The sequence below is a fragment of the Nothoprocta perdicaria genome, unplaced genomic scaffold (genome assembly GCF_003342845.1).
Source record: "Nothoprocta perdicaria isolate Ctin4 unplaced genomic scaffold, notPer1 scaffold_359, whole genome shotgun sequence".
Lineage (NCBI taxonomy): Eukaryota > Metazoa > Chordata > Aves > Tinamiformes > Tinamidae > Nothoprocta > Nothoprocta perdicaria.
The window spans coordinates 216822-240734 of NW_020455598.1; the positions used below are offsets into that span (position 1 = coordinate 216822).

General features: G+C 46.4%; 2 protein-coding genes and 1 long non-coding RNA gene across 5 annotated transcripts in view; 1 reads left to right on the forward strand and 2 right to left on the reverse strand.

The window, feature by feature from the left end:
• Positions 1-1685: 1685 nt before the first annotated feature.
• Positions 1686-10178, reverse strand: LOC112951602 (carboxypeptidase A2-like). The gene is made up of 11 exons (XM_026044305.1): positions 10109-10178; positions 8084-8165; positions 7133-7267; positions 6280-6378; positions 5828-5929; positions 5501-5602; positions 4646-4756; positions 4191-4281; positions 3640-3839; positions 2686-2770; positions 1686-1897 (listed from the first exon to the last, which is right to left on the reverse strand). Exons 1-11 carry the CDS (start codon positions 10171-10173, stop codon positions 1710-1712), a joined length of 1260 nt encoding a protein of 419 aa, XP_025900090.1. The 5' UTR covers positions 10174-10178; the 3' UTR covers positions 1686-1709.
• A 1040-nt stretch (positions 10179-11218) lies between these two features.
• On the reverse strand, positions 11219-14373 carry LOC112951626. The gene is made up of 3 exons (XR_003250255.1): positions 14275-14373; positions 13204-13264; positions 11219-11258 (listed from the first exon to the last, which is right to left on the reverse strand). It is a non-coding gene; the product is annotated as an uncharacterized LOC112951626 (long non-coding RNA).
• A 922-nt stretch (positions 14374-15295) lies between these two features.
• The window catches only part of TMEM209 (transmembrane protein 209), a 10318-nt gene continuing 1700 nt past the window's right edge, over positions 15296-23913 (forward strand). The window contains exons 1-13 of one of the 3 annotated variants that reach the window (XM_026044323.1): positions 15296-15323; positions 15960-16099; positions 16225-16283; positions 16682-16813; positions 17192-17430; positions 17861-18062; positions 18715-18890; positions 19696-19767; positions 20404-20500; positions 21638-21760; positions 22048-22145; positions 23403-23517; positions 23606-23703. In XM_026044323.1, coding sequence (XP_025900108.1) covers positions 15963-16099; positions 16225-16283; positions 16682-16813; positions 17192-17430; positions 17861-18062; positions 18715-18890; positions 19696-19767; positions 20404-20500; positions 21638-21760; positions 22048-22145; positions 23403-23517; positions 23606-23703 — 1548 coding nt within the window. In that variant the 5' untranslated portion in view covers positions 15296-15323; positions 15960-15962. Of the gene's footprint in view, positions 15324-15959; positions 16100-16224; positions 16284-16681; positions 16814-17191; positions 17431-17860; positions 18063-18714; positions 18891-19695; positions 19768-20403; positions 20501-21634; positions 21761-22047; positions 22146-23402; positions 23518-23605; positions 23704-23913 lie in introns of all 3 variants that reach the window. The other 2 variants (XM_026044324.1, XM_026044322.1) reach the window with 2 other exon arrangements.

A 23913-nucleotide genomic window follows, 5' to 3' on the forward strand; every position in this document is an offset into this window, starting at 1 on the left:
CCATTCTGGAGTCACCAGCGGGAGCGACTGGCAGATGTTTGACTTGAGCAGGAGCGTGGCCAGAAGGTCCCTTTCACCCAGGCTCCCTGTGGCCGTGTGCCCGGCCCGCATGGAGGACCCTGCACCTTCACCTGCTTTTCCCTGCATACTTGGCCCTACGTGTCGCCCGCTCGGGGTGTGTTTGTTTTCCAGCCGCGCTCCCGGGGGCGTGAGGAGCTCACCAGCTGCTGGGGGAAGCGGAGGACATCAAGATAAGCCGGTCAGACCTGCTGGCGCTTGCGCCACGGGCAGGGCTGACGTGTTGGTGGTTCGGGAGCAAGGCCAGGAGACGGGGGCTCATGAGCCCTGAGAAATTGGGGGTTGGAAAACACAACACGGGCACCCACCCGTATGGGGCCTGCGGGATGTTCATGTTTGGCCATGCTGGGTCAATGGTCCTACCATCGTGGTCCTCTCTCTGCTCATGCCTGGTGGCCAAACCTTGGGAGTGAGGAGAGGGCCAGGACAAGCAGTGAGGTCACCCCAGGGCACCCTCAGCAGTCAGCGTCTTCAGGCAGAGGTTGGGGCTGGATCTTGTTTTTCAACAAGCTCCAAAGTGTCCTTCACCCCTGCGCTAGCTCCTTTCTGAACCTGAGGCCTCTGCAGGGTCCTACGTCCTATGGCACTTGCACATAGACCGTCTCTCCTAGTAACTTAAATCTTCATGGCACCATGAATCATCGGAGTTGGAATAGGGTTGAAATCACACCTGGGTGTAAGTTCAACAGACAGACCACACATTGTGGTGCCCAGGATTCATTCTGGGTCCTTATCTACTAAAACAGACATAGCTGCAGTGGAGTCACCTGGACGCAGGTGCAGTCACAGGCTATGATGACAGGCCAGATGCCTCCTCTCCAAACAGAGCTTTACCCGTCACCCTCTTTTTATATTTTAATTCTTTCCCCAGCCTCTGCACTGGTTGAAGAGCCCTTGGATAGCAACCTGTTCGTCTAGGTGGGTAAAGGACATGTATAAGTACATGTATATATACATGTACATGTATAAGTTCAGGAAGGGAGAATGCAGGGAAGAAGGGGACAAGCTCTTCTCAGTGGTGGCCAGTGACAGGACAAGGGGAAATGGCCATAAGCTGAAACACAGAAAGTTCTATCTCCAGGTGAGGAGCAACTTCTTCACTGTTAGGGTGACAGAGCAGTGGAACAGGCTGCTCAGGGAGGTTGTGGAGTCTCCTTCTCTGGAGGTCTTCAAAACCCGCCTGGATGCCACCCTGTGCCACATGCTCTAGGTGTGCCTGCTGGAGTGGGAAGGTTGGACTAGATGATCTCTAGAGGTCCCTTCCAACCTTGAATATTCTGTGATTCTGTGAAAGGACGAGGTTCTTTTGCTATCTAGAAGTCATCTGTAAATCTCAGTAGCAGTTTGTCACAGGAGCAGTCACATCTCCCACCTTGCTCTCTTTTCATCACTGCTCCTACCAGGTCTCATCGAGGTGGATGACCACAGGGCCTCTTAGTTTTGACTGGGTCCTACAATCTGTGACACCTTGTGAAGAGTCTAGCACTCAAGCCCAAGTGCAGAGAACCCAAAGGTTGCATGAAACTCTTCACACACAGACACGCTTTGCTTTTTATTCAACCCCGTGCCATGCAGTTACAGCTGTCTCAAGAGAAGAAGAGAATTTAGACAGCTGATTCCCATCCTGACTTCTAGTATGGATTGTCTCGCACGTGCTCCATGATGGTCTTCAGGCCCAGCCAGGTCTCCTCCGCCGTTGGGATGATTTGGCTTGCGGGCAGGAGGAAGCCGTAATTACCAGTGTCCCGCAGCTCAAAGGCAAAGGAGTATTTGATGCCGTAATCGTAGCTCCAGTCAATGCTGCCTCCACTGGCTTGGTCTGAAAGAGAAAGGGAGAAAAAGCCCCAAGAGAGGCATGGAGGGTTGGTCTGGGTTACGCTTCCATGCAGCATTCCCAGCTACCAGTGCCAGTTGGTGCTGAAAGTGCTGGGAATTTCTCAGGATGGGGCCATGTGCAAGGAAAGATTCCTGCTTTGGGGCTTGTGACATTGAGAGGATGCTCTCCAGGAGAGAGCTTTATGGTGGTAATAGAGCAGCAAGGATGAGGAAGGGCCTGGAGGAGGCCGAGAGGGGACCTGGTCAGTGTGTGCAAGCAGCCGAGGGGAGGATGGAGGGAGGAAGGGCCGAGCTCTTGTGGGTGGTGGCCAGTGGCAGGCCAAGGGGCCCTGGGGCCAAGCTGCAGCGCAGGCAGCTCCACGTGGCCGTGAGGAGGAACTTGTTTGGTGGGAGGGTGCCCGAGCCCTGGCCCAGGCTGCCCAGGGAGGCTGCGGAGGCTCCTGCTCTGCAGATCTGCCAGCGCGCCGGGATGCGCCCGGGTGCCCCGTGCTCTGGGTGTCCCTGCTGGAGCAGGGGCTGCGCTGGGGGAGCCCTGGGGGTCCCTTCCAGCCTCAGCCATCCTGGGATTCTGTGAATATTTGTGAGGGAAACAAGGACTAGGCTTTAGTGTGAACACTGAGCTGGCAGTATCTGACTGGGGGTGCTGCTCTGCTGAAGCAGCACTACTTCCAAGGGGGACTTGGTGGGTCAAAGACCTTGGGGAAGACCAGAGTGTCCTTTTTTTTTTTTCCTTGGGATAACCCATAAAGCTCTAAATGGTGAAATACTCACAGATAGTGGAGCAAATGCTCCCCACTTTAAAGGTGGTGCCATACAGGGAACGGATGGAATTGGCAGCAGCTTTGCCCACGCTATCCTGGAGAGGAGAAGATGGAGTCAGAAAGCAGCCATGCTTAATGACACAAAATGTCTGGATTTCAGCACCCTCAGCCCTGTTTAGGGAAGTCTCCAACCTCCCTGAGAGGTTTACAACCTATTTTCACTCACTGCAAAACCAGGGAGAGACACAACAGGCAAATTAGTATGAAAGCTCCCTTATCAAATCACCCGGTGTTTCATCTCAACCAGTGTCTTATCAATAGTTCAGAAGATGCAAGAGAACCTCCAGGCAGTCAGAGACTTTAAACTGCTCCACACTCAGCTTTGTGTTCACGTCAACTACACAACGGGTAGGTATAGGAAAAAAATGGATCTAGAGTTTTCTTGGAGGCATTTAGAAGAAGGATAAGGGGCAACAAACAATCTGCCCCACAGGAGATTCCACAGAGATATTAGGATAAAGGAAATCCCCACAAGCATGGGAAGCTTTGGAATGGGCCCGAATAAATTGAGGGATCTTTGGGAATATTCAGTATTCAGATGTACCAGGCTCTGAGCAGCCTTATCTAGGTTTGCTGGCTCTGACTTCAAAGCTGGCCTGCACAGAGCTGGTGCAGGGACCTCCAGACCAAAGTTGTCCTATGATGATATGATTCATATCCCCTCAAAGACATTAATCCAGATGCAGGTGCTGCCGTTTAGGCTAAAGAAGGAAATGTGGGCCAGCCTGGGATGAGGGAACAGGGCTGACAGTGAGTGGGAATGGCAAACGCGTGGATGTATGGCAAACATATGGATTGGATGGCCAAATTCAGGCCTTTTACCAAGTTATCTCACTCGAATACTCAAGCATGGAAAGCCAGCTGGAAGGACAGAGGGAGATGCAGTGGAGTCAATGTGTCTCACCAGCTCTGCATAGTCTGCTGGTTTAGTGCATTTGTAGCCGTAGGGGTACATGAGGAGCTGAGAGTAACTGTGGAGGGTGAGGAAGGCCACGACGTTTCCATGATTCTTAATAAAATCTACGACGGATCTGACTTCCACCTCCGAGTTGGCGCTGGGCCCGCGGTAAGAGTCAGAGCAGGGATTACTGCTGGCTCCAGGACCTGTTGGTACAGAAGCAAGAACCGGTGTTCAGGGAAGGACAACACAAATTTGGATAATTCCAAGGTCTTCAGCAAAGCCTTGGATGCTGATATATGACAGCAGTGATAGAGCATGGATCCTGGAGAGATTTATTGCTAGAAAGTACAGGTTACTTGTCTCATCTTCAGCTCTTTGGCAACTGGTCAATAAGAAATCACCTTTATAAAAGGCAACTACTGTTATATTTGAGCATTTGCTTTCTGAATCACTGCAGGAGTTTGCCGTTCCCATTTAATAGGATGTAACAGCATTCAAGAGCAAAGGGAACTTTCTTCTTAGTGACAGCCAGAACCCCAAAACTGTGTTCCTACCTCCAAAACCTGCATCCCAGTTCCTGTTTGGATCAACTCCAATGCACAGACTGCCTTGATTCTTGGAGCGTGTCTTGCGCCACATGCGATTCTGAAAGAGAGCAACACTGTGGCTTTGCAAAGGAGCAAAGCTCGGGCCTTGCATTGCCCCTGCTACCCAGAGGCAGTTTCCATTCCCCAGGAAATGATCCTGGATGCAAGCTGAGGATTACTTCTCATGGACTCACTGCCCAGATGCGCCCATGGAGACAATCAAAGGGCTGGCAAATTTACAGTGAAGAAAAAATGATGGATTAGACAAGCAACCAGTGTCTTCGGCTGCCCGATGCTTTTGCATTGCCTTATTAAACCATTAATAGATGGCCTTGTGGAAACCTGCTCCCCTCACATTTATTGTCAGCTAGGAAGAGCATGAGAGCTTCCCGAAGGAGCTGGGAAGCAGAGTGCTTACTCACTTTGGTGTGAGTGAATTCGTATCCATCAGGGTTGGTGACTGCCAGCAGGAAAATGTCCATTTTGTTCAGCAGAGAGGTGATGGACGGATCGCTGCCGTAGTCAGAAGCAATCTAAGCAGAGAGAAACAGGGCACATGGTAACAATCAGCTTTGTCCTCCCCCCTTGCTCATGCTCTCGTGGCTGAGGACAGGGGCAAGTCTGGCTTTTTGGGTAGGCAAACAAGAGGCATTAATTATCTGCAGGCAGTAATCGTTCCTTGTTAAACCTGGGGCTCGGGGAGAGCAGGGAATCTGTTCTATTTTATTCAGAAGACAGGAATTTAATGGAAGAGGGCAACAAAATGTTCTCCTGCAAGTCCCCGAGAACGCACCAAAGCTCAAACTAGGATTGAGATGAATTAGTCCAGCTTGGGAATCTAGAATGAGACTGCACTTCTCTGGTGGCTTCCTCATTTTCAGCAAAATTTAAATGCTCATTTGAATTGAGCTGGAAATTTTTAGCATTTTTGCCCTCTGTGTCTGCAGACCGAGTATTAGCAAACCAATGCTAATTTTCTCAAACTTATCTTAATTTTTTCAACCTCCTCAGTCACTCACAAAGTTATCAGTCTTGCATCCTCAACAATTCCACTTGGACTGTGACATTTTGCCTGCCTAAACCTCTCCCTGCTGTTGCAATATTTCAACCTTGTATCTTAATAGTTGCCGTGTCCTGTCTGGAGTCAGCTGCATTATAAGATGTGTGAAGCAGAGGCAGCAGACCCAGATTAAGTACGTATAGATGTGGTAGATATAGACTGCAACAGCCAAGGGCATTCCCAAGACAGAAGGCAAACGAATGGCTGCTGAAGTGACCTTTCTAGCTATCCACATGGCGCTTGCTTGGGTGACCCACTCTCGGGAATGGATCCCAGCGTCGATCCAGATCGCAGGACGGTTCGTTCCTCCAGTGCTGAACTGCCAAATAAAACAGAAATTCATTAAGCTCTTCCTGACCCCTCTTAGTCAAGTAGGCCGTATAGACGGGGCTGATTTGGACTGAATTTTCTCTCTAATATAATACAATTGAGAACAATAGTACAGTAGTATATACTCATACATATTTTATATGAATACACACACACATATATACGTGCACACTCATATACACTCTTAAATACGCTGTATATACAGGAACCATACCTTGAGCACATACAGAGGCCGCTTTTCATAGGATTCCCCAATCGTGAGTTTGCTGACAATGCTGCTATACTCGTGTGCGAGATTATCCAGTTCTTCATAAATCTAAAATTAAAGGTCAGGATGACACTTATATTCCATCTACATTTTGTGCTGCCCTGAACAGCTGTAGGATCTGATGAAATCCAGTGCAATCCACTTTATTCTTCCCTTCTGCCTGTGTTAGTAAGGCCTCTCCAAAGCCCCTGCTCACCCTACGACCAGTTCCCTGCTCCCTCTCTCTGTGAGGGAGAGGGTTGTCCCACTGTGCTGACCACAAAAAAACAAAATCAGGTGCCAAATGCAGCCAGACAGGAATTTCAGATCCTAACATCGGATTTAATTGAGGAGAGCGTGGGAAAAACAATCCAGAAACAAGAATCATGCTCCCCAAAAGTTGGGTTCACGTTACTCACCGCAGCTAAAGAATGGTAAGTTCCATAGTTGAAAGTGCTGCTGCTGCGCTCCCGTTGTTGGCTGAGGGCCATATCTTGCTTTTCTTCATCCAGTACAACCTAAAACAAGTCATGGAAACACAGAGGGAAGCCCGCTTGCTCCCTGCTTACTTGGCAGACTGCTCACCCAATGTTCCCTGCGGATAATGGGACGGTGCTGCTGTGTCCTGGCTCTGGACATGGTCCCAACCTCACACGGCTACAGAGCAAACTCCTCTTTCTGCCGGCCACGGGTGTAGCGAAGAAGGCAAGATCACTGGTATGATCTTTTTAAATGTTTAAATATTAAACATTTGTTAAAATAAACAAGATCAGTACCGGAAAGCTTGAAAAAATGGCAGTTTCTGCTGAGTTAATCTTTAGATGCCAGCTTGGAGTTACAGCTCATGCAACAACACCAGATTAGTGCCCAGGAGTGTGGTTCTGGCCCTCACACTCTGCTGTACAGTTCTTCGGGGTTCTGATGCTTAGCACAATTTGCTGAATTACAGGAAACTTCCTGCAGTGATTCCCAAACTTCTGATGGCAAAAAAAAAATCATGTGAAATTTCACTTATCAGAATAGCCCTATGGAGCTAATGAGTTTAATCACTGCTCAGCGTGGTTGCAAAGAGCATCCACAGAGTCATCTCCCCAGCTTCCTAGGGCATCAGTGGTTCACAGACCATCTCTAGGGAAACGGTGACTTAATCCATGTTCTACAAAAGCAAGGGAAGAGAAAGCAGAATGCTTGGATTAAGTAATAAAGATCATGGACTCTTAATTGTTTCCACTGGATTTAGGAGTTAATTGCCATGTCCACAGCACCGTCTACCTGCAGGTCTTCAATGAGGATAGAGTACTCAATGTTGTTGGACTCCAGGAAGACTTTGACAGCTTGCTGGCTGTGAAAGGGGATCCGGACATCCACAGGGAGAGCCGGGGTAGAGGGTCTTAACCAGAAATCCAGCTGGAAAGAAAAATGGATTTGCTGTGAGAAGGTGGGCTCCGCCAACAGCTTCGCCAGAGCTCTATAAACACTCATTTCTCCCAAATTTAACAACTCCAGCAGCATCTGTGCTGTGCTAATGGCACGCTCCCCTCTGCAGCTTGGCCTCACCTCGATTTTATACTGGTTAATGTGCTCAACTTGACAAAGAAAGAAACATATGGGAGTTAGGGGGTCAAAAATGGTGTTTTCATGGATTTTAGAGCTTCATTTATATAAGCAAGAGGAGCTTTTGGTCTTCTATTATGATTATTTTACTGTTTTCCTTTTTGCCAGTCGTAATTTCAAGAGAAATTCCATATTTCAATATTAGGTAATGTGAAACACTGCTTTTGTTCCTCCTGTGATATGGCTTTTAAGAGGCTGGTTTATATATTACTCAAATCAATCATTTTAAAGGTAATTATAACTAAAACTCTCTGTAATGGCAATAAAAGCTCTAATAGCTAGGATTTTATGGTGTGCTTTCAATACGGTATAGTCTCTAATAAATTCCTCCCACTGTTCTTGGAGTCAAACACAGAAATATTAGTGTCCCCATCTTAAAAACAAGAGCTTTGGTCCTAAGGTTTAGAGCAGACCAGTTCAAATGCGACTATAAGCCCAGAGAAGAGAGAATGTGAATGTGGCCACTCCTGCCTGGTGCCAGAACTTGTAGCTCTGACATCAGCTCCTTTGATAACCATTTATTTACAGCAGTGTTATTGGGAAAACCTTCCCAACACGATGAACCCAGAGTCTGGACCGTTAACAAGTGTCTCTGTGGTAGTAACTTACCTGGAGATGTTCCAGCGTTTCCAGAAGGTGCAGTTGTTGAATCTGTTCCTCGTTGCTTGCTTTGATTCGGAGAACCTGGTGTCTGCAGCAAATCAGTAAGTCTTCAGAAAGAGTTTTGAGCAAGGACCTTGCTGAACCAGCGTGTTATTGAGATCATGGATTATGGATCTGGAGAAGAGTCACTTTGATGCAATGAGTATAGACCTCTCCAATGCACTTGGCTTTGTGCTACCCAAAGGTTCAACTCGCAACCTGCAGGTCCCACCAGCTACGTGGGCCTCAGCTCAGTGACTTGTTCCATGGCTCTCCCTAAGGTTTCGTTGGAGACAAAATATCATCAAGTGGCTGAGTTTTTATTTGGGTAAAAAGATGGGTCTTGAACCTATTTATTTTTGTTGGCAACTTGGAAAAAATGTGTTCAGTTCACAAATGCTGGAATGTTTTGGGAGTATTTTATATATAAAATGAAGAAGTTTATACAAAATGAAGAGCAGACACTTAGATATGGGCTTCACCCATATTTAATGCTAACCCATGTTTAATGCAAAGACTGTTGACTAACCTCCCTCTGTCACCAGAAGCTGATACCATCAGAGGGTGGTTTGTACCATTCTGGATGGACGGCTGGAATGAATCATCTTCTCTAAGGACCTTCCTCCACTGGTTGCAGAGGGAACCTCAGTGATTAACTCACACTAGACCTTTTGCTTTTTAGAAGGGGAGTTAGAAAAGGAGAGTTCTTGGTAGGGGCAAATGGTAACAACGAGGGGCAACAGCTCCAAGTCCTGCTGTGAACAGGAGGCTGGACTAAAGAGCTCCAGAGGCGCTTTCCAACCAACGCTTCTATGAAATAAGAAGAATCCCAGGATGGTTGAGGTTGAAGGGACCTCTAGGCGTCATCCAGTCCAGCCCCTGCTCCAGCAGGGACACCCAGAGTACAGGGCACCCAGTCACATCCAAGAGGGTTTGGAAGATCTCCAGAGAAGGAGACTCCACAACCTCCCTGGGCAGCCTATTCCTAATAACGAGAAGCTCCTAATGCTTCACTTGAATAATGATTGAAGCCCGAGGTTTGTGAAACCTCAGCACTGAAAGGAGCAACATTTATTGAGGCAGAACTGTGCACGGAGTCTGACTTTTATGGGAAGTTTTGTTCTAGGATCTTGGGTTTCTCTGCAGTAATTCTGCACAATATTTTGAGTGATCTTTCAGGCACATGTATTAGAAGCAGAAGTGGAAATAAAACTCTATGGAGTGATACCCCAGAAAACACAGAAAATCACAAAAACAGCATACGTAGAAGTCCTGGTGGGACTCCTGAATTTCTTTCCTGGCCACCGATAAAATCATGTGGAACATGAAAGCTCCAAATGAGCTTCCCTCTTATCTTTTGGGATTACTCATAACTCAAAACATTTACAGGTGTGAGAGAAAGAATTTAAACCCTGAATCTCAAACACCAGCCCCCTGTTTGGATGTGAAGACAGGTTGTGATTTCCTGGCATTTGCTGGACAAGATCTGTTGGGATGAATATTCAAGCTTTTTGGGAAGGTTCAAGCTCGAGGCTTTGGAGGATGCTCCCTAACTCTACCAGAACCTCAAAAAAAGCCTTGGGTGAACGTGAACTTAATCATAGAATCATTATGCTTGGAAAAGACCTTCAAGATCAGAAAGTGTAAGATGAATTTAGCTCTGCAACCAGACCCACCTCCATGGAAAACCCAGATCAAGCTGAAGAGGAGGATTCATTCAAATCAAACTAGCAAAGCCACCAACTTCCTGGTGACTTAATTACATTGTATGATTTAGTGCAGTATTAGGACTGAAATACTTTTTGGTAGAACTGCATAGCCAGATTCTCTTCACCTCTACGTGATTTGAGATGCAAAAAAGAGCCAATTTAACCTATTTTGGAGACAAGTGAGTTGTGAAAAGATACCCCGAACTGATTTCGTAGATACCAAAGAAAGGAGTGACTGAAAACAGCCTTGAAAAGAAAGGTCCTCTACAGACGTACAACTCACCCAACAAACGTTTCCAGGCACAAGGAAGCCCCGAAGAGGGCACTGAAGACCCAAATCAGCTTCATGTTTGATGGCAACGGCAGATCCATCTAGCAAAGGCGAATTTATAGAGGGCTTGTTAGGAAACCTCTCTGCAGGTCAAACATATCTGAGTGCCATGTGACCGAGTTCACACCTGTATCAAAGCTTTCCAAGCAATCAGTAGATAGCGAGCTGGAACTCAATACCTCAAAATATTTTTCCACTGACACATTTATAGCTAAGCACAGAAGGTGCTTTCAGAGCTTTGCCCACAAAGCTCCTTGGCGGATTTTTTACTAGGCAGAGGAAAATGAGAGTCAAACTGACAACCTTTTGACTCTCATTGGGGTGCAGGGTTGCTCTGCCAGGAGACTCTTGGCCATGTGTTTTCCCATGCCAATATTTTGCTTACTCCACACTTCTAGTAGTCCACTTCTTCTTCTAGTGAGGCAGCCAACAGGAAAAAATCTCACACTGGCTAAAATAATCGATTAATTGAGTGACTTATGTTGAAGAACGAGTTCTGAGTCCTGCCCACTGCAGAACAAGTTGCATTTTACAGACTGTGCCTAAGGAATGCTATAAGTACACTCTTAGGTATAAATTGCACACTTTTGGGCAGAAATTAGATGGTTTAATTTAGTGGGGTTTTTTATTATTATTATTGACTTATAGTGTCACCCCCAATGCTCTGTTGCTGGAGTTTCATAGAGATCCAGCCAGCCTTTCCAGGGCTCCAAGGCAAAATAATGCTGCAATAAAATTCCCATGAAAGCCCGTTATGGATTGATTGCTTGGTAGAAATCCTCTTCCAGTGAAGCGTCTGACGCAGAGGGAGGTGAGAGGGGTTTAAAAAAGTGCTGGGACAGCCACTGCCTGGTCCTCTCGGCTTTGCAATGAGGGCAGGGCTGCTCCCTGATCCAGTAGCTCCCTGTGTCTCTCTGCTCTGGTGCTGCTCTCTGCCTACATCCTGCTGCGGGGAGGACGGGCTCGGCCTCATTCTCCTTCCATACAGATGCCCAGAGATTTTCGTCGGCGCTCTCCATGTCCGGGGAGCATCGGTGAGAGGCGATTTCATGGCTGCGCTTTGGGAATCGTCTCTCCTGCCTCTTTTCCTGGGAGTGCCCAGCTGCAATTGTCCCAAAAGGAAGGGTAGAGTCATAGAGCTGTTGGATACTAAAAAAAATACCACTAAAAACAAAAAAAAAAGGTACTGGGGGACAGCCAGGTGCTGAACCAGCTGTAAGACAAACAGACGGGATTCCTAGGAGCTGTCATTGGAGATGGGAATCGCTACCATGCCGTAATCAGCTTCTGGCTTGGCTTCCTGGGAGCCACACCTTCACCACCAGCACCCTGGAAAACCTAGGGGAGGAAGGCTGGCAACCCTCGGAGGAAGCCACTAATTAAGGAAGACCTCACCCATATTGCTCTACAAACCTTCGTCAGCACCTTCCTGAGGAGCCCCTTCCAGCCCACACTGAAGGCAGGGGCTTCTTGTAACCCACTCATCTCCAACTCAGTCTTTTCTGCTTGTTTTGGCACGTAAAAAAAAATGAGCTATCAGTGGGTGTGACTTGGGTGCACTCCGTGGAGAGCCTGTGATACTCAGGCCTGGGGATTTGCAGGGAAATTCTTCATCTCCCACCTGCAACTGCTTCTGGTAGGAAGTACCACAAAGAGGCTCCTCCACGGTGCAGAAATAGCCAGGGACACCCAGCACCTCTAATAAACGAGCTGTGACACTGCAGCAAATGTCCCCCACAAGGGCAAGGCTGGGAACACAGGCCAAAAAATGGGCTCCGTGTCCTTTCCCAACTAGACTTCCAAATAAATATGGTCTAGGAGATTTAACCTATTCCAGTCTTTGGGGAATATGGAGTCTCCAGCACCCTCAAAATGAGTCAGATTTGTAAAGAATTTATAGACTGCCCATAACCTCCTGTTGATCCCTTCTTTTAAAGGAAGGAGGGACCTAGTTTAGAGCAAAATTAGCGCTTGCTTCATCACTCACGCTTCATCCCTCAAGGATTCAGAGGCTGCCAGACGTGTCGGTGCCCAGAGAGCAGCAACAGGTTCTGATTGCCCTGACCTGTCTCATCTGGGGCCTCCACCCACTGACATGGGAAGCAGGTTTAACCTCAGCACCTTGTGCCCTCTGCTAATCCCCACAGAAGGGGTTAGGGGATATGGTTGCAGGGAGGGTTACAGAAGTCCTCAGGGCAGTCACCTCCATTGCACGTTGACCATAAGGCCCTGTAGGCTTTGGAGGTCAGACTTAGACCACAGGGTAAATCCACGGTCCTGCACGTGCCCAGAACAGCCCCAGCAAGACAAGGAGCAGCAAGTGCAGCCCAGTGCAAGCCAGGAGCCCAAGGCGACAGCAAGGCAGGCAGAGACCTCAGCACCAAGCCCCACAGCCCCACAGGACCCAACCAAGAGCAGGTCTGGTGACACTAACTAGGGCCAGTCCAGCTCACCAGGCAAGTCAGCAGGCACAAGGCAGGTCCAAAGTCGAGCCAGGAGGTCCCGCTGGTGAGGCCAGGAGCTATGAGATCGAGTGAGCCATAAGCACACAGCAGCTCACACAAAGGTCAGGGCCAAGGGCCTCCGCTTAAGAGCAGCACTTGGGCCAAGGAGTGGCTGCTAGGAGGGTGGAGGACCCACATGAGGCTGTCACTGCAGTTAAGTGCTCCCATGGCCATGGAGGCAGGCAGGGTGGGGGACATTACGCACAGTCCCAAGAGGACGTGGTATTAGGCAGTGAGTCATGGAGGGACCATCGTGCCACAGCAACAAGTGACCTACAAGGATCCTGTAGAACCAAACGTGCCTCAAATTATCTCCTGTCCTCTCCAGACAACTCACCAGGCTGCCAGAAAAGGAATTTTAAGGGGGGGAAAGACTGGAAAGGGGAAAGACCAACACCCAACTGAGCTTTCCTTGCGCTCCTGCTGCTTTGCCCATCTCCTCTGCCCTCTTGGCAGTTCTGTGGCTTCTCCTGCGCTCTGACATGGCGATTTCTGCTCCATTTCTTTGAGCCCTACGCATAACCTTATAAAACCTGTATTTACCTTTCGAATCGCTAGCACTTTTGTCAGAAGATAATCTTTTCTCTCGGCTTTTTCGGAGAACCTGTTTCAGAGAAAGGCACACGACGCAGATGTTATTAGTCAGAGCGACTGTATAATCATTATGTTCTCGATAGCCAGGGCGATAACGCCCAATGCTGGTTCTAACAGGGCGAGTGAAAGACGTGGTTGGAGTGGCCTTGGGAAACAAGGCTAATCCCTAGGCAGCGATAGCAGCGGGAGCCATGCCAGGTGCTGTTGCCCTGAGGGGAGCGCTCAAGTCACCCCCATTTCTGCCACGACTTCCAATGAGGTAACACTGCACAGAAATCCTGCTCTTTTCTCACGGGAAAGCAGAAATATTTCTTTCCTAACCATTTTGGGCTCAACTCGTAGCGCTGAGACGGCAAGAGGTTCCATCGGCAACTCATCTCCTGAACTAGGGGTGTTAATCCCACACAAATCCCTTCCACACAACTCATTACACATTATTGGTGTTCCAACTATTATTTTCGGGAAGTAAAGGATGATTTACGTGTCCCTAATCGCCCAGGCTCCTTAGGAATGCCCCGAGTAAGGAATGAGTTGGGATTTCAGTGTGTTGCTCACTGTTTGGAGCCACCACTAGCATCATTTTAGGATCGCACTCCTCATTTTGGCACCCCAGGGGCACCCACAGCTCTACACCAACATGACACCACTAACCACGATGGAGCTACTTATCAAACACTGAGATTTTCAGCAAATCTTCAGCTTTCCAGAGATCTCCAGCTTTCCAGAGCCTCATGCTCCTGCATCAGGTAACATCTTTGCCTTTTTGGTACCCCAAGCACATTGATTATATTTAAGTGATAAAGACAGGATGGAGAAGGAGCAATCCCTTAAACCTTAACAGGAAAGACTCATTGAAACCAATGGCAAAATCAACCCATGAGCTTATAATGTTTAGAAATAATAAAAGTAACGGTATAAGAGCAACTTCTGAGGTTGAGAGTTTCTTATGAGGGCCACGCTAAGGTTTTTGCTAAGGGCCACCAGGTGTCAGCACAAAACACAAATAAAATATTATCTTACTTGAGCGCACGCGCGGCACACAAGACAGAGAGTCAAGATGCCGATCAGGGAACAGAGCAAGATTTTCCCTGTGGCCGCCCACACCTCTTCCTCGTCCTTCTCATACTTCTTCTCATCTGCTTTCTGCTCAGCATTGGAAAGCAAGGGTTGGTTTGTCCAAAAACACTGCCAAAAAGGGAGGAAAGGGAATCCCATGGAGCCTGGGGGTTCGGGGAACGCTCTGTGACAGGGACAACCTCTGGGAACCGCGGAAATGCTGGAATGCGGCCATGGAGCCATGGAAACCACTGGCTCTGGGGTCCTGATCCCATGAAGAGCTGCCCTTCTCCATATTCGAGAGGCCACGATGGCCATGGGATGGGGCCTCCCACATGAGGGGACGGCAGGTGGGATTTGTCCCCTCTCAGACAAGCTGTGTGGAAACAAGTTTAGCTTGTGACGTTCCTGCCATGTTGTCTCCATTTTTGGCTTTTCTTGTTTTTACCCTCATGCTTAGGAAACAAGGTAAAGTCAAGACGTTCTTCAGAGCAGCCAAAGCTCTCCATTGGCCTATGCTTATAGAGTTGACTGCTTTCTTTTTTCTCTCCTCCTTTTCTCCAACCAACAGTATTTTTATTACTCTGTGCATCCCACATGCAACTCTGCAGGGAGGAATAACACATGGAATCAGCTTCCATGCTGCGGCAGCCCAAGCACCATTCCCGCGTGTGCCTGAACCGCCAGCAGGGCGGAGAACCGATAAATATCGCTCTGCAAACGGCAGATCGCCTCTTGAGATGCTGCGGGGCTTTCGTTAGGTAGAGGTGCCTCAGCCGCCAATATGGCGGCGCCGCCGCTTCCCGCCCAAACGCGGCGTCGCCCGTGGCAACGGGCGCCCGGCGCTGCCCCGGTGACGTCACGCCCGCGCGACGGGCCCGTTGGCGCGGGCGCGGCGGCCGGTGAGGGCGGTGCGGCGGGAAGGGGGCGCGGGCGGGGGTCCCGGGCGGCCGCGGAGCGGGGCCGTCCCCCGGTTCCGAGCGGGGCCGCCCCGGCCTGGCGGCGCCTCCTTGGTGCGGCCCTTGCGTGTGTGGGGAGCCCAGCACCGTGTGGGGCGGCCTGTGTGCGCCGGGGGGCGTGTGGGGAGGGGTGGGCCTGGGGGCGGCGGGAGGCCGGAATTTCTATTTTTTTCCCATTTTCTCTCCTTTTTTTTTTTTAAATTATTTATCTTTTTTTCTTCTATTTTTCCTTTTTATTTTTTCTCCCTTTTTATTTTTTTCTTTCTGTTTTTCCCCCCACTCTTACTCATATCTTTCCCCCTCTCTTTTATTCTTTTTCCTTCCACCCTCTTTTACCTTTTTTTTCTTCCCCTTCCACCCCCCTTTATTTTTTTTCCTTTTATTTCCCTTTGTAAAGTACCATTATTCACCAGGTGGGCTCAGTATCAGGCCTTGTAGCCTATGGAAGAAACCAGATGTGCCCTCATTGTAAAGGGAGATAGTGTTTACAGGCTTTGTAAGAGGGATTTTGCTGGCAAAAAGAACTGATTTTATTTTTTTAACCCCATTTTTGAATCGGTACTTAGAACTCCTAAAGGTGGTGTCCTGCTATACCGTTTATTTTGGGTTATTGTATTTTTCTCGCGTCTTGTGCTAAGGGAGACTCTTGCTGTGTCCAAACCTTCCATTTTTTTCTCCTTCCCTTCGCAGGTCATGGCGGCCGAGCAGATTTCAGCAGCTTCCCTCATTGACAAGACCATGAAGATGAGGAGGGAGGCTGAAGAGCGGAAGGTGGTCTGGGCCTGGGGGCTCCTTAACATCTCCGTTGCGGGGATGATCTATACAGACATGTATGTTGATTATTAATCTGACTCCGTTGCGTAAAGCATCCTGCTTTGTAGAGACCTCAGTATTCCCCAGAACACAATTGTTGCAAATTGGTAACTTTTTCGGGTTTTATTTTTTCCCTTTTCAGGACTGGAAAACTTCTAAGTTCGTACTACAACATCTCCTGCTGGCTACTCTGGTATATTGGTGAGTTGTCCCTGGCCATAAATGAGTTTTGGGGAGGAGGGAGTATTTCATGCTTTTGTTTTCTTGCTGGGAAAGTTGCTTAAAAGGCAGCTTTCTTCTTAAAAAAAAAAAAAAAAAAAAGAAAAGGGATACTAGAACTTTATTTTATTTTATCCCTCTTTATCCTATGGGAATTAGAGGAGTTCTGGACATACAGATTAATTTTATTACAGAGAGGAAATTTTTCTCTACTGGTTCTTGCATAAAAAGGTGAATCTCCATCCTCAGATGACAGTTGTTGGTAGCACTTAAAATAACCTTTTTGTGTGTATTTATAAACCTTTTTTTTTTTTTTTTTCTCAAATGACTTATTTTTACTAATGCTTATGACATCTAACATGATAAAATCTTTCTTCCAGAGCTCGCACTTGCATCCCTGTTCACTTTGAATGCCTTGTTTGATTTTTGGTTGTATTTCAAATACACAATGGCACCGACTACCCTAGTCATGACTCGCAGGCAGCAGATCCTCCTAGGCATGCAGAATGCAGGTAGGTGTTGGAAATGCCTATTTTCCCCTGTTCTTTTAAGCTGGTATCTTTGCAAAGTGAAATTCCCAGCTACTTTATCTGAAAACAGCAGTAAGATGAATTAACAGCAGCAGTTTCAGGATAGAAATGTTAATTTGGGGCAGGATTGAGGGGAGAACTGAAGAGGAAGGAAGCCATTAAAATAGGAGAGGATAGAGGATAAAGGGCAGGGAAGCTGGATAAGGAATTTGTGACATATCCGCGGAACTGGAGATAAGGCTTTAGCCTCACTGAATTTCCTTAAGAAAATGCTATGTTCTTCTGTGCATTTAAAAGGAACAAGGGGAATTTGAGGCTGCTGCATCTCTGGTACTAATGATGTCTTTCCACTTCTTGCAGCAGTACAAATAGCTCCAGCACACGAGCTATCAGCAAAAAAGGTCCCTTCTTCCACTCCTTCCCCTGCCATGCAGGGTCAAAACGTGCTGAGTTACAGCCCGACGCGTCCCCTCCGGGCCAGCCCCAAGTTTGCCTCGGGCTGTGTCGCAGGCTACAGCCCTCAGCTGCAGGCGCTGTCGAGCAGCAATGCTTCTTACAGCAGTGCTTTGAGCTACTCGCCCAGCAGCAGCTACAGCAAGGTGAGGACTGCGACGGCTCCGACAGAGAGCTTTGAATTCCCTTCTCGTGTTCTTGTGTTGTGCCAGAAGTTCGTGGAGGTGCCTGACAAATGTTTGCTCCCTTGGCAGTTTTATCTTGTCAGGATTCATCCTTTCCCCAGTGCTGATTTACTCATTTTACAGGAGTTAGTTTGTTTCAGACAAAAGCAAACACAAGAGATGAAAATGTAAATACAAAATAGCAAAAAAACCCCACCATCCCAAAAAACAGACTAGGTCTTGTAGAAGCAATCAGCAGAGCAATAAATCAATGTGTTGAGTCAGTTAATTCATGTAGTTTATAAATCAAGCAATATATCAATGCATTGAGTCAATCAATTCGTGTAGTTTATAAATCAAAGTGGAACTCTTACCTGCATATGACACAAGTGTTGGCTTCTGTTCCCCCAAGTTTTCCAGCTTCAGCTCTTCTCCATCGGGTTCCCCATATCCAGCAAGTGTTGGACCAGTGGAAAGCGGCCTGAGGTCCCGCTACCGCTCCACGCCAATCCGGTATAATTCCCGCATGAGTCCCGACGATGAAATTACAGACCTCAAGTCACTACAGAAATACCTTCGAAGCGAAGAAGAGAAACAGCAAAGACTTCAGATGGGTAAATAAATCCCTTTGCTCACTTGCTGGGCAAGGAGAGGATGTGGGTTTTATTGGAGAGTTGGTTTTGTGGGTGAGAAAAGCTGGGAAGGATTCCAGCAAAGACAGCGAGCTGCTGAAATGCTTGGAAGTCAGACTAACTCACACGTGTTCTAGTCATTTTTCAACCTAGTAAAGGTTGTAAAAAAGCCAGTAATTAAGAGAGGAGGCAGAATTTGGTAATTTCTACACATCCCTCACTCAGGAGCTTAAGAAGATTCTGCTCCATGGCCTTGTACTGGATAGAAATATGCTGCTGTTCCTGGCCAAATGCATATGTGTAATGGAAAGCTGTACGGATAGGTTTTATCCGTAGCATTTGTCAGCTGTTTTGGACTGTGATAAGATGAACGACTTTATGAGCTTGCTGAGAGGGTTATTTTGTGGAGAAATCCATTCAGATAAAGGTGGCAGAATTCTCAGCAGGTAGTTTTTGTCCTAGGAAGGGACTGTGCCATATTGACAAAAGCACCGATTTCATCTTTATGCAGATAGACTTAGTTGTAAGTACTCATGATAATTAACGAGCACGTCTCTCCAATCAAAATTTAATTTATGGAGCTGTTGCCTTCCCTGTTGCGTGATAATTGTGCATGACTTTAATGTCGTTTCAGCGAATTCTGATTCCAGCTCTCCATCCAACAGCCCGACCTTCTGGAACTACAGCCGTTCCCTTGTGGAGCAAGCGCAGGTGCTGAGGAAGTTCCAGTATCAGCTGGCTTGCAGGCCCCTCGCTCCATCCACCCACAAGGATGAGGCTCATCTGAGCTCTCCACAGGCTGCAGAGGAGGTAAGTTCAGCACCAAAGGAGCCCTCAAACACGGAGCCCCATCCAAAGGGTTGGCCATGAGCTCCATCAACCACATTAGAAAGAGGGGAGTGAAATCCCTGAGCATTTAACCTTCTTCATGCAGTTTCTAAAGACTCTTTGTCACTGGAGGGGTGTATTTCACATTCTGGATTGGAATTGGAAAGTGATTTCTGCCTCGGAGAGCAGGTTACCTGTATTTAGATAGAAATGTGGCTGCTACAAGAATCTGAGCCTTTCTTGCTTTGTGGTCTTTATATAATGATGTGATGCTGACTGTGTGAGCCACAGTGGGAAGCAGGAAACCCTGCTGTCATTGCGGCCAACTCTTCAGAAGTGTTTTCTCTAAAGTTATCTCAGATTACAGAGTAATATTAAATAAGACAGACATTACAAGTTAAACTCGAGTTGCTTCTTGAACCATTCTGTGGGTAAAATAACCTTGGGACCTAAAAAAATGCCTGGAAACTGGCCTGTATTTAACATAGTCAAATAACTGAAGTACGTAAAACTTGCTGCTTTACACTTGTGACTGGAATAAGTCTTGATTCAAAGGAATATTAAGGTAGCTTTAATTAAATTTGATCCATTTCTTCATTTCATCCCCTAACCTAATAAATGCAGCTTGTGTTACGGGTTCTTGTTGGGCTCAGAAAAAGTCTTAGGCCCTAAAAACTCCTTTGGTTTTCTCTCAAGTTGCTCCAGTATAGTAATATAGTAATATAGTAATATAGTAATATAGTAATATAGTAATATAGTAATATAGTAATCACGTGTTTTTCTGTAGGTTTGGGCAAGAGTGATTGTGAATCGGCGCCAGCTTGATCACATGGATACCTGGACTGCCCGGTTCAGAAGTGTAAGTCCTGTCCCTATAGACTGCCTGTTCTTGTTAGAACGGGTATGGACGTATAGAGAAGTGCTTCATCTCTCAAAAAAAATCCATCTTTGAGTCTACCGGGAAGGAGGGTGGACTTGGACACGGAGGTTAAAGCAGCCTGCTGGTAACCAAGAAGTAGTAAGAAAATTTTCAACTTAAACTTATGCCCTGGCTGTTTTGTATTCTGAAAACTTTACACTTGTTCACCTACCTTTGAGTGGAGACAAATGCATCTAAACACACGGTGGATGTGATAAGACTGATTTTTTTTTTTTTTTCTGCAACTTGTATTTCTGAACTGCTTTTTTTTTTTTTCTCGTGATTTTCAAGCTTATTCTCCTGGGTTCAAGTAAAGCATGGAAATTGTCAGCACAGTAGCTTTCTCTGACAGTCATGAGAAGCGTAATAAATAAATAAAACAAAAAGAACATTTTTAGTCTTAGGAGCAGGAGCCACTGTAGCAAAGGAAATACAATTGCAGGTGGTTTTTTTGTGTTTGTTAAGGAGTGGAGTGGGAAGTAAAGGTTTTTGAGATGTAAAATGTCTGTACTGTACCAGGTTCGTGAGCTTCTCGTTGCTTCTTGCCATTTTAATGTTTGCATTTCTCTTTTGTAGTGGATTAACGACACAATTTTAGTACCACTTGTGCAAGAGATCGAGTCTGTGAGCACCCAGCTGCGAAGAATGGGGTACCCAGAAATGCAGATTGGAGGTGGGAGCACAGGAGGAGCTGTGGGGTTGCAATTTATTATCTGGGAAGGGTTATTCCTAAGGTTGATGGGAATCCTGGTGAAGGTGCTGGTGCTCTGATAGTATAAAGTGCATAAACCTCTTAGTTTTCTCTGCATTTATTCCTGGAGAGTTAAAGGTTCCAGTTAGCATCTTTATTGTATCTTAAACTGCAAGAAAACTATAACATGTTGCAAGGAAAGCTACCTCTCAGCAATCACTGTCTGTTTTATGTGTGCTTTTCCAAATGTCTCCTTAAATATCAGCTATTTTCTGGAGAAAAAAAAAAAAAAAAAAAAAAGAAAAAAATAATTGCTGTTACTTCCTTGAGTTGTGACCTGCTTCTTTGTCCTAAAGCAGTTAGGCCACAAAATGTTTTACGAAAACTTAGTTCTGATACACCCTAAACAAATACTGTTAAGAACAGAGAGGTGTCGTTGTAAGTGGAATACTATTAAACCCACAGCCCTGGAAAGGTTTTTTTTTTCTTTATTTATCTTAACCTAGAATATTTCTGTTCTCTCAGGCCATTAATCCTGTATATTGAAGCTCTTCATAGTGGATATTTGTAGTGGTAGACAGGGTTGGGAGGACAATCTGAGCGGGGATTGTAGCTGCAATTTCCCAGTCCAGCTCTGAAGGAGCCCCTTCCGTTGGCAGATCCCACGCATGGCCCCTTCCCCAAGAGCAGGGAGCAATTCCCTGCATTTAAACACAGGGTCTTTTTTGGGGGAATGAGGGGACTGATTTGTTGTCTCCCCTTGAGATCTGCATCCGTTAGGATCCCTGTGAAGAGCTGACCCCTTCCTGGCCTCTTCTTCTGCACCTTCCTGTTCTCTTGCTGCTCTTTAAAATGGATTTTCATTCTTCCCTTTTACACTCTATCTGTTTTTCTTTCCTTATGCAACGCACACCTTTCAGTTAAGTCTTTTGTGCCTGTCCAGGGTTTTTATTCCATGGTGTAAGGGAGACAGCAAGCGCTTCACGGGGATGGGAAATGAGCAGTCGGGGCACTGCCTAGGACGTGAACTTTAGCTCTAAGCTTAGTAATAAACAATTAGACCAAAGAAGCCAGGTCCTCTTTGTAACAGTGCATTTATTAACACCTTGCACGCAGAAGCCAGCATCAGCAGCCTGAAACAGGCAGCGCTTGTTAAAGCTGCAGCCATTCCCACCCTGAACACTATCGTGCAGTATTTGGATTTCACACCAAACCAGGAGTACTTGGTGGAACGGATCAAAGGTACGTGCTCCCCTTCCGCCCTTGGAAGCGTTTCACTTAGCTGCAAGCAGTGGTGGTGCCAGATCTCCCATCACTTCCATCCCTTTGTTAATTACAAATAAAAAATAACCTCATAAACGCAGCACCTCTAAGTATATTTAATATTTATAGGCATTCCAGTGGTTGAATCCGGCCTATATGGTGCATCGAAAATGCACACTGAGGTGTGGGGTTCTCAAAGGTAGTGCAAAATACGTCTTTCTTGCACCTTCCACCCCCAGGAGCTGAATAAATGTTGTTGTTTTCAGAGCTCTCAGAGGGAGGGTGCATGAGCTCCTTCCGATGGAACAGAGGAGGAGATTTCAAAGGCCGTAAATGGGATGCTGACTTGCCCACCGACTGCGCTGTAAGTGTTCAAAGCACTCAGAACTTCCTAAAGCTGTTTTTTTCGGCATCAGTTTTGTGGGTGGCAGCAAAAAAAAAGTCAAAATCCTGTTTGCTTCACTTCTGATAATCCCAGTGTAGTGTGAGGAATGATACAAATGGGCCTGGAAATGGTGCACATCACAAAAATATGTCTTAGCTTGAGGGCAGCCTCTTCAGACTCATCTGAGATGTCAGACAGGTAACTGCCTCCCAGGTGGAGATCTCATTAGAGCAATTTTCATACCATATTTTTTTAAAAAAGAGGTCTGCCTTAAGCAAACCTCACAATTTCTAACTCAAGAAGAATCTTCCAGCTTCTTCTGATTTCCCTTTTTCTGCAGTGGGTAAAGGACCAGCTTGAGCATCCTGTCTGATGCCTGTTTAACTGAATAATGTTTCTTGAGAAACCCACAGGGTTGCGTTTCACTCGAGCACAGACTTGTAAATGTGCTCAGCTAACTAACACAGTCAGGAGAGGAGCACTTCAGAATGCCCAGTGACTTGAAAATTCACCTGAAATAATTCAGAGGGCACAAAATAATCCAGGGAATGGAAAATAATCTTTGCACTGTCACTCTCCAGCTGGAATTTAAGAGGAGAATTAACTTTTTTTCACTACATAGATACTCAGTTATTGGGAAGAAGAACCAAGAGATCTATAGGTAAAAGCTTCACAACTTTGCTGCTGAAGATATAACAAGATTGAACTGGTGGAAGCTAAAACTGAACAAAATCTGTCTTGAAATAGTAATCATCACAATTAGAAAATTAAACACACCAGGATTTGGGGCTGACTCACTGGGAAGCAGCTCAGGCTGCCTCAGCAGACAGCAAGCAGGACAACTTGAAGTGGTAACGATCATTAACACCATGAAATCCACAGGTGATTTTTGGTATTTTACCAAAAATAACTAGGAGAGGTAGGTCTGGACAAACATGCAAAACTTCCAAAGATTCTCTAAAAGAAGCCCTGATAGAGCACAGGTGAAATTAATGCAAACACTTGTCATGAAGCCTTGGCATTAACTTACTCAAAAACCACTGGACAGTTATTTTCTTTACAGTAATGTTAGTCTCATATCCAATATAAATCATTTATTTCCACCAGACCTCGTCAGGATGTGTCCTATATATGCTCTTATGTCTGAGGTTATGGGAAGAAAGCTGCTGTGTTGTAGCCCTTTGTTCCTCAGTCTTTTCCATGCTATTTAAGAGAGCTTTGGGTTTGTTTGCACAGATCCTTATGCACATCTTCTGCACCTACCTTGACTCCAGACTGCCACCTAGCCCCAAGTATCCCAACGGCAAAACCTTCACTTCCCAGTACTTCATCCGGACGACAGATAAACCAGGTACTGCCTTTCTGGGGCTGCTGCTGTTTGCAGCTCGCATCACATCAGCACCCTTAAAAAATCCCTCTTTTAAAACTCTAATTCGCAGACATGACAAATGAAAACCTCTTTTGCATCTACCAGAGCAACATCAACCCACCCCACTATGAGCTCATCTATCATGGCCACGTCTACAACCTGCCCCAGGTAGGAGCCTCTTGGGTTTGTTCTGCTGCCAGGAAACCTTCAGCAGACCTGATTTGGGTTTGATTCTTCATTATTATTATTATTCCTAATTTATCTTTTTTTTTATATAATTAGCCACATCTCTACCCATATTATACCCATATTATACCCATATTATACCCATATTATACCCATATTATACCCATATTATACCCATATTATACCCATATT

Excerpts from the sequence above, each read along its gene's own strand:
- LOC112951602 (XM_026044305.1), bottom strand. The coding sequence starts at position 10,173 with ATGAAGCTGATTTGGGTCTTCAGTGCCCTCTTCGGGGCTTCCTTGTGC. Across the intron at positions 6,379-7,132 it reads TCCTCATTGAAGACCTGCAG|GTTGTACTGGATGAAGAAAA; the intron begins GTAGACGGTGCT and ends GACTTGTTTTAG. Across the intron at positions 4,757-5,500 it reads CCATGTGGATAGCTAGAAAG|ATTGCTTCTGACTACGGCAG; the intron begins GTCACTTCAGCA and ends CTCTCTGCTTAG.